Below are 14,603 nucleotides of genomic sequence, written 5' to 3' on the forward strand. Positions count from 1 at the left end.
CTTTCTTTTTCCTTCTTTCTCATTTCTTTCTTCTCTGTTTTCTTTCTTTCTTTCCCATTCTTTCACCTTTACCCTTTCTCTTTCTTTCCTGCTTTAATTCCTTCTTTCCTGCTGTCATTCTTTCTTGCATTCTTTCATTCTTTATGCCTTTCTATTCTATCCTTCCTTCTTTTTGTGTCTCTTTCTAGCCTTCATTCTTTCCTTCCTTCTCTTTCCTTCTTCACTTCCTTTATATATTTTTCTTCCTTTACTTCTTTCCTGCTCAAAGGCAAAAGGCTGGCAGTCATTGGCACTAAGATTAGCTTTTTAGGTCTGCGTTAGGCAAGACCTTTTTATTGTAGTAGCATTTTATGTGCGACATAGCTACTTATAGAGGATTCTAGCCACACTTCATCCATTTGTCTGTGATTGTGACATTCACATTTTTCTCATACCCACACAAGTCTGCATCAATGTGTCAGTCCAGTTCATATAGCTATGGCATGCTGCCTTTTCACAAGGAGCACACCCAAAAACTAGTTCCTGACAGTGCCAGGGGGTACAATGGTAATGTGTGCTTTTTTGGACCTAAAAACATATTTGTCTTTAGTCCCATTTTTTTTTTAGATTGACAAAAGTCCAGCAGCTTCTCAAACAAAAATGTTTTGGAAAAGCCGTGACAAAACAAGAATTACGAAAAGGATGGCAGATGATGCCAGACATATTCTTTGCCAATGCTTATTTAAGATTTATGAACATGATTAACCCCATGCGAATGAGTGACATATTTATATTATTTTCACTTTAGGATTGCCTCCATTCTATTGATTCAAATATTTAGGGTAACAGAAAAATCTTTAAACTCACAATAATCTTCCACTCCTCTGTTACTCTACTAACTTTGATATCTAATTAGTAACTACACGCTGAATACCAGAGGCTGTACATTTGGGTGGGGAAGTGAGTCAAAGAGAAAGGCTTGAAAAGTCTTGATAGATTGGGAAAGGCAGACAAGAAAGTTCTAATACCTGGTTGCTAGTAGGCATAAAGAAGAACAAGTTTTGGCAAAGCCAATCAGTCTCGACTTTTGGTTTTGCCAATGCTGACCTTTTGGCCTTACTGAAAAAAGGTGCACTAATTTATATGTATACTTGCATTATCATGCATACATTGTGATGTTACTGCAATTGCCATGCGACGACTTACAGGTGCACATGTATCAACACATATGCGCACACATACAAATGACAAGGTGGCCATTGTTATTTTTTTATTTGAATCTTAAAGTGGTAAATTAAAAAAAAATACCCAAAAATGCTTTACAAAAAGAAAAGAGCAACCTGGATGCAAATTGCAGCCCAAAAAAAATAAAAAAATGCTTTTAAAAAGGATAACGTGATGGGGAGTGGCAAAAGGAATTAATTTAGGAGCAGATGTGGAGCAAGTCAATACTGCTGGGTTGCAGCAGCAGCGGTGGGAGCGGAGGGGCAATTGAAATATTGTAAACATTAAATTGCAAAGAAGGTTCGGTGGAGATGGGCTGGAAAAGCAGTGAGGTTTCGGGGGGGGAGGCAACACGGAGAGGAGAGGTTTATGGAAGAAGCAGCACATGCAGGAGAGAGCAAGAAAACAGATGCATTGTGATCAAGTGCCCCAACAAAAAGGTAAAAGTAGTTTGCCGCATGCAAGCTGCATGTATGGAAACCACTGAATAAGCAGCAGAGAAATTAGAAGCCTTATAATCAAGAGCAATGTATTTATATATATATATATATATATATATATATATATATATATATATATATATATTGTGATTTATTATAGACAATAGGTCTTACATACAGACAGGTAAAGGTATGTCTAAGCGCCACCTAATACAAGGAAAGTGAAAAGTTGTGAGGAAGTGGCAAATCATTTTTATGTCCTAAATATGTGTTAATGAGCACAAAATGATGACGTATGGAGTTAATAAAATGTGCTTTCCCTTATCCTAACCTTGAGCTCTGAACGCTCCCTCGAGCACAATTACTCTACTACTCCCTCCACAGCTACTCTTAGAGGTGACATTAATAAAAGGGGAAGCTCCTCAGGCATAGCAGAATATCTGCAGGTGGAAATAACATCTCTGTATACAATACTGGCTTTGCGAATCATCTGACAATGGCGAATGCACAATTTCAATCTCAGTCACGGAAAAGATTTGTGAATCTGGCCCTCTGATTTAAGATAGGGACATAGACAAAGGTTTTTCTGGCAGAAAGGAATTAAATTAAATTCGTAAAATAAAATTGAGAGAACGTTCACCGTCTTTACCCTTTTCAATTTGTAGCATTTAAACCTAGAATTGTAGACTATTTTATGTAACTAGGAACTAAAATAAAAAAACAATCTCGTAAGCAATATGGCACACATTACTGGTAACCCTAACATTTACCGAGTGTTTCTTCATTATTACATAATTTGAAGAATATAAACAGGTCTGCTGTAGCAAATTTGCCTTTCCCAAATAGTCATCCCAGATGTTTTACCTTTTTATGGACCCTATTTTTTCTCACTTAGAATTAAGTGCATTTTACTGTAGTAAAGTGCCTGAGATTCGCCCCAAAAACTCCCTGTTTAGCCTATTTTAACTTAAGCCCATTGTAAATGGTGCCTAAAACGCATCCGTGGCTGAATAGGTAACATGTCATATATGGGTTAGGGTGTTTATTCACACTGTACACACATATGGCAAAAAGAATGTCCGCAGGCGCACCACTCTCCTCTTGCTGGGCATAAGTTTTAATGCACTGCAGTGACACATGGCAAGGTACAGTGCTTGAAACAAAATATAGATGTATTGCGCACTCTCTTCTTTATATATATCTAACTCAATACAAACCAAACGTCCACCATAACCACAAAAACAGCCAAGAACCACTGGTACCTGAGCACTGCTAAGGAATTTCTCTTACATTAGAATACAATTTTAACAATCATTCTGCATTCTAAACACCATCTGGAATACTTCCATCAGACAGGGGGTCTATCCCTCAGCTTGGAAGCATGCCTTTCTTCTCCCAAAATTGAAGAAAGCTAATGCTGACCCTGAAGTAACCAGCAACTATAGGCCGATTTCTCTGCTCCACGCCCCGGCGAAAGTTTTAGAGAAACAAGTACACCAGCAATTGGCAGTGTTTATCAAGTCTAATAGCCTTTTGCATGAGTCCCAGTCCGGTTTTCGCCCAGGATTCAGTACAGAATCTGTTCTGATTGAAATGGCTGACTCCATACGCTGGACCGTGGATGGAGGCTCTAAGGCCATGTTGGTGGTGTTAGATTTATCTGCAGCATTCGACACGGTGTCTCACCCCATCCTGTTAGATCGCCTGAAGGACATAGGCATCCATTGTACAGCACTGAAGTGGTTGACATCCTTTTTGCACAGCCGTAACCAACAGGCCATGACCCACCCCTTCACTTCGCCCACCAAACCCCTGACATGGGGGTACCCCAAGGTTCCGCCCTGAGCCCGCTGATCTTTAATATCTATTTAACACCTTTGGCAGAGCTCATCACCAAAATGGGGATTAAGGTGACATTCTACGCTGATGATAGTCAGCTGCTGTTCACGTTTAGCGGAGCGTCAGACTTCACCTTTCACCCGCTAAAAGAATGCCTCAGAAACCTCGCTGACTGGATGAACCGCAATTTCTTAAAACTTAATGCGGACAAGACAGAGGTCTTATTTTTTAATAAACCGACGCTCCCCCCGCCCAATGTATGGTGGCCATCGGAATTGGGTGGCACATCCACTCCGAAGGACTCGGTCAGAAATCTGGGTGTGAGATGGGACAAAGATCTGTACCTCACGACCCATGTACAATCGGTTTCGGCGGCTTGTTTTGGTAAAATCAAAACTATCAGGAAATGTATACATTTTCTGCCTGACAACCCGCAAAACCGTGGTCCACGCTCTAATCACCTCCCACCTTGATTATGCGAAAGGCCTGTACATGGGTTTGCTGCTTGGTCTGATCCACAGACTCCAGATCATTCAAAATGTGGCAGCCTGACTGGTCTGCGGGGCCCGCTTCGACACCACATCACTCCTTATCTCTGGCAACTGCACTGGCTACCTATAGCCAAGCGGGTTGAATTCAAGGCCCTGACATTTGCCTTTCGATCAGACAAAGGTAGAGGGTCTATATATCTGAGGAGGAGACTCCGCCCTTATCAACAAGATAGACCTCTAAAGGTCTAACCTCAAACGCTTTCTCTCCACACCGCGCTTTGCTAAAGCAAGAATGGGTGGCAGAACATTTGAGGTGGGTAGCACCAAATGTTGGAATAACCTCCCTCCCCACTTACGCAGGATGCAGTCCGAACAGGAATTCAGAAAGGCCTTAAAAACCTGGCTTTTTAGTCGGAACGACTAGTCTTGCATTGTCCTCATCCCTGCTCACTGTCTGCTATAGCGCCGGGACACAGCATTTGGGGTAGCTGTGTGCTCTACAGATGTCTTTTATTATTATTATTATTCTCAACCTTGTTTATTCTTTTATATATTATAAGTTCACTGTGTTTTTTCTGCTGCTGAGACCAATGCTATAAATTTCACCTGAAATTGTATTTTACAATTAAATCAATTGCAACGTTGATTTTCTTGTTATTTCAACTTGAGAGTAGTAGGCCCAATGCATTTCGGGACCCAGCCCCTTCTTTAGGGGCCTTTCTAAACAAAAAACATAAAAACAATGCAGCAAGTTATGACTATTTACAACACAATCACTTAACTTTGGCATACCTTCTGTTGAACTTCTTTAATTAACCATACCTAATGTTTTATATTACCACTTGGTTCTTTCTCTTTCTCCTGTTCCCCAGTGGCACTGGTACATTCCATTGCCATTGTTTGTTCTGTAGACAGTTATAACTGCCACTGTGACTTTGAGGTTGTGATAAGGAAGCTAATAAAACTCCTGCTATTCTATGCGTGCTGATTTGGACTTATTTACAACAGTAAAATCTTTGACTGGGATGATTCAGTTGATGTATCCGACCTCCGCTTCATTACGGTCAGCCTAATTTTGAACCTAAGTCCCGGTCCACCGTAAACTGTTGTTTTCCAATAGAGCTTAATTTTTTATAGGTGATTGGCCTTAAAACGTTAAATATTCGTATCTCTGGTTCTACTTAACCTAATTTAATGTCTTGGTGTCTTTTTCTACATTTATTTTCTTTATATTCTTTTTAATTCATTTAGGGAGTTTATTGTTGGGTGTTCTTTACTGTGAAATTATCAGTGCTGCTTGATATTTACACAGTCTTCTCTCGAGAGTTCCTTCTACTTGTGCCATAGGTTCCTGGGGGTGCGGGTATACGGTTCTCTCAGAACTGTGTTTTGACCTCATCAGAGTGGATTTATTGAGCATGTAGAAGAAACCTCCTGCCAAATTAAGATCCCCATTTCTGACAACTGCTGCTTGTTGTATATGTGAATCCAATTTCAGATGTATTCTCAGATGAATAAGAAATTAAATTCGCTAAAACAAAGTAACATATTGCGAGCCTTGTTTGGCTGTGGCAAAAGGGCATGCAAGGGCTATTGGGCCCCAAACTTGGTGGCTTAAGTTGTGTGTCATTGGTAACCCTCCTACTACGGTTTCACAAATTGGGCCAAGTACAACCCTTTCCACACTTAAATCTCAGAGTAGCAAAGGCAAGCAGTCACAGGCTTCAGACAAAGAAAGTGAGGGCAGCAAGAGCTCAGAACTTTATAGTCAACCAACAGGTACAATAACGTAATGTCCTTCAGACTACTTAACTGTTATGTAAAAAGAAAGCACTTTAATTATACAGCAGAACTAAATACTACAAATTTCACTTTAACCAACCAACAGGATTGCACACTCAGTTGCACTAAATACTGAAGTGCTTCACCCCATTTTTTTCAGTATCCTCCCGGTATCTTCCTTCTTCCCTCTAATGGTTGGGATCCTGTATCTACTTATACTACGGGTTTTGACAGGATTAGTCACATTTGCAGGTGGCTCAAATACTTTCACAGGTCAAATATGCAACTCAATTCAATGTCTCTGTCCCACTCTGGCAAAATATCTTAGCATGTGCTGCAACAAGTCTGCACTTGTTTTGTTACTTGTCCCCAGTGCAGGATATGCCCCACATTTTGCCTTCTGGTTACTGCAGTAGTTTGGACTGTGCGGCAGATGTTGTTCAGGATACCACCGTCACAGCAGCGAGTCTTCTCCTACAGCGGCAGCTCTGAGAGCCTTGATCTAGTCGAAGTTCACAACGGCAGTCAGAGAGGTAGATATATGCTGCAGCTCTCGTCTTCGGTGGCAGCAGCCCTCCAAGCCGGCTGCAGACAGGTGTTCTGGTACGGCTGTTGCTGCCTCCTGGCTGAATCCCTTGCATGATGTCTTTTGGCACTTGTAGTCTCTTGGAACACGAGTGGTTCTTGCTTCTGCAGAGCAATAGCTGTCACTCATAGAATTAGCATCAGAATCCGCCTCTTAAGCCGGCATAAAATTGCTGGACTACACAGGATACTTGTTCAGGTTCAGTCTCACATGGACACTGCGCAACGCAACAGAATCCTTCCACGACACCAACCCACGCTTGCATTTTCTCTCTGCTCATGTCAGCTTTCTTTGAGCGCGGCTGACTCCGGAAACATGCCCTGATTCTCCTCTTGGACAGTCTCTCCTTCTGCAGGTACAGGCACAATCCTTCACTTTCTCAGCAGATGGGAGGACTTCTAGGAACTTTGAAAAGACCGTTTACTCCTCCCGTTGAAAGTGCAGACTTCAGGTGATGGCCCATCACCTCTGCGAGGCTGGATGTTAAGCAATTATCAACCCTGGTTACACAGTAGCTCTTGGGGTATACAGTGGAACACTCCCTGCCATGCTCAAGAAGAACCTGTGATTGTAACAAAGCTGGGTGGCTAAGATCCCGCTTTTATACACTTTTCCCCAGACATGGGCTCTGGATCCACTGTCTAAGGGTTCAGAACCGCTTTGGGTTGGTTCTCTTCCAGTAGTCATTCTCAGGCTCCTCTCCAGACACAGGCTGTGTGCAAATGGATGGCTTTGTCAGAAGGTAGCAATGGGGCTGGTTCCAAGTATGATTGTCCAAAAACTAGATACAATGAAGTATACGATCTCTGCACCAGGTTGTCATAAGCATTTCTGAAGAAACACATTCACCACTACCATCTACTAGACAATAGTTCTGCTTAGTGAGAATGAATCAGCAGCCCTTTGCTAATAAGGTCCTCATTACATTTCTGAAGGTAGCCCTGTCTCTATCCTCTCTCATTTCAGTGTGTGAGTTTCCACTCTCCAGCTACAGGAAAGCAGGCAATTCACCTCCACGCTCTGTGGGAAACTGTCCTCATTATCTGTCTTAGGCCTCGCTAAAATCAAGGATATCCACAATGGTCGCCACTGGTCCCAGTACTGAGGCTCACACAACAAAGTCCTACTACCAGACATGTGTGACATGTACTTGACATGCACACAGAATGCCAATGCAGAGTTCTAGGTTTCACCTAACACAAGAACTTTGCACAAGACGAGCCAGTGGGATCGCTCTTCTTAACACAAACGAAAAGGTCTGGTCATACTACAGATTTAAAGAACACTGTATGCTGCCACCATTGCTATATGTGATGCATCCAGGGCATGGATAGCAGTCCAAAGTCCACTATGAAGGCACGTGTATTGCACCCCTACAGATCAGAGAAGAGGTTCGGCACCTTACATTACCACGGATTGGCCCAGACTGCTAGACACATGCTACATTATTGTGATGCCGAGGTCAAAGTCAGGATGCCATAATACATGCAGTGAAAGTACCCATAAGGAGCCAAACCAAAGAGTTAAAAAACTTCACAGTATACGGTGAAAACATAACCCATTGAGCAACTACGGAAAATTATTAAGTGCGTTCTTTGTGACATGGAGTTATTTGGTAATCTCAACAAAAGTCTCCATTTCCACAAGATAATAATAAGCTGCAGACTTTCACAAGACATCAGTGAGTTGCACTACTTTCAAAGAAAAAAAGCAAAGTATCACCCTTTTCTTACACAAGCCCACAGAGAAGAATCCCTTATGTACATGAAGCAGCTCAGCACCATCTAATGGAAATAACAAATAACTCATACCGCATATAAAGCAGCACAGTAACAGCTCTTTTTATGGACAATATATCACAGAAGAGCACTACTTTTTTCTAAATAACGCAGCATAGCTTTCAAGTTTCTCGTTTACATGCCCGACTAGTTAATTCAGTCTAGGTTTCACTTTGCAGTCTGTAGTCCTGCTGATTTAGTTACAAAATCAGGACTACAACTCCCAGCATTCAAAGAATAGCACTGGATGAACTGCTTGTGCATGCGCTTAGGGAACTTTGGAGCTTTCAAGGGGAGATATGAGAGGCAATATATACTGAGAGCAGGTAAGGATAATAATAAATACAAGTTGAAAAAAAAATGAGTAGGTGTTTTCGTGGTGATCTTTGTGCGTTTTTACTTCAAGTATGCTTGATTTCAGATAGACAGCCAACACGTTTTGCCCAAACATGGGCTTCTTCAGGGCAAGGTAAAATTGCTGAAGTCTTGTCACATTGTATCCGTAAGTCACTGTTAGCGTAGAAAGTCCATGTTGGGATATGCGCAAGGCTGGAGAAGACATGAGAGGTCAGTAGAGAATACATGTAAGAAGTATGACGTCCAAACGAAATTTATATTCAAGTACTACCGTGGACACTCACACAGAGTGATATTTCATTATCTGTGAAGAGTTGTCATTTTCAAAACAATGCAAAGATTAAAGGAAAGTGTGAGGATTAATATGGGCACACTTCCAAGTCACCATTTCCCTTTTTAAGCAATATCAAACAGAATCACACTGACAACGCTGAAGCAATTCCTTCTGTATTCATCTATATCCCAGACTGTACAAGAAAAAAGATCTACAATATGTAGTGCGGAAATCACGATGAAGGGCAAAGGCTTCCTTCTTCAACCTACTCATCATAGTGCGGCCACTCACAGACCTCCCTTACCGACCGGGGCTAGTCCCTAGCATACGCGCAGAGCCAGCATCACCAACTGTTTTTGAGCTCCCCTAGAATTCTGTGCTCTTTCCTAACGGCCCCCCCGCCCCCCAAATGCTGCAACTAACCTTTTATGAATCTGGAATCTGTTATAGGGTTTGTATAATGAACTTGATGTTTACTTCCTACACACCTCAGAGAATTTGCAGAAGTTGTGCTTCCACTGTGCATACTCACCGACTGTGCACTCATACCCTGTAACATGCAACATGGATACACACATAAAGGACCTGTCTTCATAACATACGCATCACTCAGGATTCCATTTTGACCACGAGTGCTGCACAGAACTGACATCAGAGTGATCATGCATAGAAACTAATGGATGAGACATAAGTAATTTTGGCGGTATAGAGGAAATATATAGTATCTTCTACTGGAATAGCATTTAATACCCAATATCTGACAGAAAGACCATTCACAAAACAAACAATTGACTTATGCCCTCTTTCACTTGCTACACATGAAAGTGGAGAATGAAACAACAATTGATGTTACCTCTTTGGAAAGCCCAGAAGGTCTTTCTTGAACATAGTCCAAAAGCTTTTTAGGAGGCTGGTGGATGAGGCGGCACACAGGCGGAAGTGAAGAGATGAGATGTGGGGGCGGGGGGTCAAAGAGGCGCCAGAGAATGAGACATGTGGAAAAGGTGACATGGTTAGAACCTGCTCATCAGACACCAAAGAGGGGAGGGAGCCATGGGGGGAATGTAAGTGGAGGGAGGGTGCAATCCAAACAGAGTTAGTAAGGTTAGCTAGCACAACTCCAAGGTCAGTAGTCATGCCTTCAAATCCCATGCAGGAAGGGAAGAATGAGCCGAGCCCTAATTCTGCTAACCCACTACATTATGAGACACGCCCTTGTGCACTGAGTTTTTGACTCAATACTTAAGATGCCACAATGTATACCCTTCTTTGTAGAGGAGTGTTTGAAAGTTCATGTTTTATTACGTTTATGTTATCATTTAAAATTGCTAATTTTATATTTGGAAGGGTTCTTACTTTTTTTTTAATCTTTCTCGTGATTTATGGAAGGGAGATTACCTTGTGACTGTGTGGCACTGTGAATAGCTGTTGCTTGGTGCCCACATATGTCGGTGTAGCTTCCTTACACGACACGGTTTGCATGCTGAAAGGCTCCCTCCCCTGAGCACCGCCGGCAGCGCGGGAAAGCCGCCCCTCTTCCCTGTACCGCACTCCTGATGCGCACTTGGCTGAAGACGTGAAATGTGCCTGTGAGTCAGATCCTGTGGGTGGACATGTTCTGCGAGCGTGGGCGCCAAGCGAGAGGCGCCCTCCTCCTAACGAGTCGAGATCTTCCTGCGTATGCCTGGCTACCAAGTTTTCATATTGTGTGTGTGCGACATTTCCAAAGTTTCTATGTAGTAATGAGAGGCCTCCTTCTGCTGCCAATGTGTGGCACTTCGAGTGACTTTTTCTCACGAGTACAACCGAGCCCTCGACAAGCGGGGTGGCTAAAGAGAACATTCCTTATTAATCATCTCATCAGGCCTGATCCGTACATTTAACAAAATCCGTCATCATATACATATGGCAGTTTAAACTATAACACTGCCCGAAATAAAACAGTTAATTTAATTTTTACAGTACAAAACCACAAATCTAATCTCCTTGTAGCTCACTCATGACAGCATCTATCGTTATATAAACTCAGGTTGGATTTAATGTAATTACATTTGTCCAGCCTGGGCCAGCCAGCCTCTGTGCAATACTGCCAGCGAAACTCTCTTTTATTGATCAAGCCAGGGACTGTCTTCCTCTCAGGCCCAGTCCCATGGAACTGAGGCCAGGTGACGGTGCACTGAACAACAACACCGAATCGCTGCACTCTACACTTGAAACTGTATGTAGGGCTGGGGGAAGGAACACAAACAAACAGCTCTGGGTGATGGAATAACTAAAATAATGTTACAGTAACAAGTTCATTAAAGTTAACGACTGCAGGCCCGTGCAGAAAATGCCATAGCAACGCACCTTTCCTCGACCTGGGCCCGCCTCACAGTGCGCTGGCTGCTGACAAGCGACCCGCCTCCGCTCAGACTCAAGCGGCTGCAGCGCCTAGCACATGGGAGCTAGCTCCCTGATAAAGCGTGACCTAGCATTTTAGTGCGGTGTTGCGGACACCAGCACTAAACATGTGTTATTCTAACCTGTGATGCGTGGCACTTGCAGGGCTGCATATGGCCGTGTGGAATCTATTTATGCAGCATTAGCAATTACTGCGGTAGATCTAATGTGCATTGAAGGTTTGTAAGGAAGAAGATATTTAGGCACATCAATTCTGGGAAGGAGAAGATGGTGATGTGTGAGCGTGGACAAAAGATGATCGATGCAGTGTACCTTTGTCTTGCCCACTGCGGAAACTGCAGAAACGAATTATTTTAAACAAGACCACTTGTTCACTAGAGTAAATTAAGAGCATTCAGGAGGAGTGTCTACAAAGCAACATAAAGACATCTTTTCTGGAATGAATGCTATGAACTTCTCAACTTCCTGCCCACAGAAAAGGTGGGAAGACTTCTGCAACTAGACAAAATCACCACATGATCTGAATGAAGATTAAGCAAAGGTCGTGGTTTACTTACGACACCTTCCATATCTCGGTGTCCAACTGTCTGTCCTGCCTTCTCTCTAATGGGGAGGGACTTGGAAGGATAGAGGCCTCCTCGGATTAGCCATACTCTTGCATGGCTCTTTCCAAACCTCCTCAATAGTGGGACTTTCAACCCCTTCCAGACCTCGGTGTCCAACTGCTTCCACTACCATCAATCTAATAAGGAGGGACCTGGAAGGACAGAGGCCTCCTCGCATCAGCCACACTCTTGCATGGCTACCTCTGAGCCTCTCTAATTGTGGTCCTCTAAGACTGATTAAACAAGCATGCTTGTCATCTTTTCAGTGACCTCCACCACAGGCCTGCCAGGATGGTCCCTTAGAGGATGTATATGTAAAGCTATCACAAACCGAGAGCTCCACACACCGTACTGCCCAAGCAGTTCCATCAGGACAGTCGAGGTTCTGAAGCTCACTTTGCGATGGATGGACCTTTGAAAGTGTTCATTTCGCACCTACACCTGTGATGTGCTGATGTGTTTATCGTCATGGAAATCGGAAAGCCGTATGTGGCGCTTTACCAAACGAGCAGCCTTAAAATATACTTCACATGTAAGATGCCTGATGGTAGGTCCTTTCAATACACTTTGTTGTTCCATCGGACACACAATACAGGTGCCTATTTGTGTAGCTCCGTTTTCAAATGAAACCTCATTACAATTCTGTGCCAATAAGTATTTTGCACCATAGGCTGCCAGAAATGTGATTATTTACTGAGGCTACCTCTAGTTCTTGGCTACTCTGTGTTTGGACTCTTCATTGTCAGTGGCTTGCTTCTATGTTCATGTTATAACCAACTGATTGCTAAAATCAATCAGAATATCTTTAGCAAAAGAAGTGAAAAATTATGGAGAATGCATTACTCAAAACAGCACGCCCTCTGACTTATCAATTATGAAACCACTTTTGGACTGGTCTATGGGCAATGGGGCAGTGTGACTGGCCTGTGGGCAATGGGGCAGTGTCCAGCAGACTGGTATAACAGTACAGTATACGGGCTGGATGTTTTGGCTGTTTCTGGGCCCGTTTTATGGTTTAGTGGGCCAGTTTTTACAGTTGATTTCCCTGACATTGCCACAAACATGGCCTGCAGCAAGCACAAATGCATGCAGTCTTCCAAACCTCTCCCAAACCTTGCAAACGCCCTTTACAGCATGTCTTGACAAGTTCAAAACTGCCCTGTCCTGATTCGCAAATGAGGGCCACATTTTTAGCTATTAGATTTACTAATGGGTACAACTTTTATTTTGGAGGACTATTTTCTGTAACAGAGCGACCCTGTATGAAACCTGAAATTTCACCCAGTGGCCAAGATGCAAAGTGGTGATATTTTTGAGGTAACTGGTAAATGCGTTCACAATGCAGAAGAAACACTACCATATTTTCTGCAGATCAGGTTTTTTAAATGCCAGAGAACTGGGACTGACATAAGGGAATAGACTCTGCGATAGGGAGGCTCACCTGTATTTAAGGTATCCCACGGCTGAGTTCCAAAAACCAGATAGACATTTTCACTATCGCTGTGATCTCGTCAAAGGCCTAGAGTGGAGCAGCCACACTCAGACTGGGCTTGTTCACACCAGGGGTCCATGGGGGAAGGATGTTGAGGGAGCAGTGAGCGATCTTGCATAATAGAAGAGACATCACCACCATATCAGACAGAGAGGGACACAGAGGAGGAAAAGACAGAAGACATGCCTCCTACAGCTGGCACTGAAGCAGCGGTATAGCGTGGGTTGCCAGCACCCAGGGCAAGGCAAGTATTGCGCCCCCTAACCCATGGACCATTAGCACTTCCTGGGTCCCTTCCACTTTTCTTTTAAAATGTTGCACCCTTAAGAATTTTGCAACCCGGGCAACCGCCCCTGTGGCCCGCCCACGTTATGCCACTGCACTGAAGTCGTTCCTGGCTTCACTGTGGGGACGTCAGTTGGTGGAGAGGCTACTGCTGAAGCAGAGAAAATGATAATCCTGCGGAAGTTGGGCACAGTGGCAAGGGATTCTCATAGTAACAATTTTATTTGAGTAAACCAAAATGTCTACATGGACTGTACTCCCATATGAGTGAAGGTGGAGGAAGGGAGAGGGCAGAATGAGTATTAATGTCCGAAAGGCACAAAGAAGACACACAGAATCCTGACTGAGTAATTGTAAGGTTAAGTGTGTGTGGCTATGTTCCGGATTATAAAGGAAACATCAACATTGAGGTCTGGCTTAATTCATGTTCTAAATATTTATAATTTTAAGCATATTTCCTTCACTTTTGAAAATTGTCAATAATGAACTACTCGTGATTTCTCTCCAAGTAAACTAAAAACATGGGAAACGCGAGTTTCTCCATGATGGCTTGAGGCTTGGCCAATGCAGGACGGAAGTAGGAGAGAACTTTAATGACTGATGTAAGACGTCTGGCTGTGCTGAGACAGCTATACTTTTTACATCATAATAGCCCCATTACAAGTGGAAATAATGCATTTTCTTACTACGTGGATTTGTATATGCTACACAAGACAGGAATTTAATTGGCAAGAAGGACGGTCCGACTACTCGGGCATTTTCCCGGTAGGCTGCAGGGTTGGGCAGGCCCGGCCTTTAGCATGCATGTGTGAGCTGCGCCCACACCCATGGCTCCGACCTCCAGAGGGAGCAGAGCTGCCTGCAGAAGTCTCACTCGGACCTGGGGCACAGAGAGAATTAAAGAGGACGAGTGAGAGGGTCCGCCAAGTTTGCTTTCGCTCAGTGCGCTACTTGACCGCAGGCTAGCTCTGGGCTCGGGGGTTGGTTGATTTCAGAGAAGGATGGGTTGCCACGACCCAAGCATTCCCCCATGGTTCATTTCTAGTCGTGGCCTCCAGCAGTGGCTCA

At 43.4% G+C, this 14,603-nt stretch overlaps 1 protein-coding gene across 26 annotated transcripts in view; it reads right to left on the reverse strand.

The window, feature by feature from the left end:
• SORBS2 (sorbin and SH3 domain containing 2) overlaps nucleotides 1-14,603 on the reverse strand; it is a 687,606-nt gene that overhangs the window by 168,831 nt on the left and 504,172 nt on the right. For 16 of the 26 annotated variants that reach the window (XM_078678047.1, XM_078678046.1, XM_078678061.1 and 13 more), the window contains one exon: nucleotides 9,604-9,660. The exons of the other annotated variants lie outside the window; for them this stretch is intronic. In XM_078678047.1, coding sequence (XP_078534173.1) covers nucleotides 9,604-9,660 — 57 coding nt within the window. The remainder of the gene's footprint in view (nucleotides 1-9,603; nucleotides 9,661-14,603) is intronic. 26 annotated transcript variants of the gene reach the window in all.

Source organism: Lissotriton helveticus, chromosome 2_2, assembly GCF_964261635.1.
Source record: "Lissotriton helveticus chromosome 2_2, aLisHel1.1, whole genome shotgun sequence".
Lineage (NCBI taxonomy): Eukaryota > Metazoa > Chordata > Amphibia > Caudata > Salamandridae > Lissotriton > Lissotriton helveticus.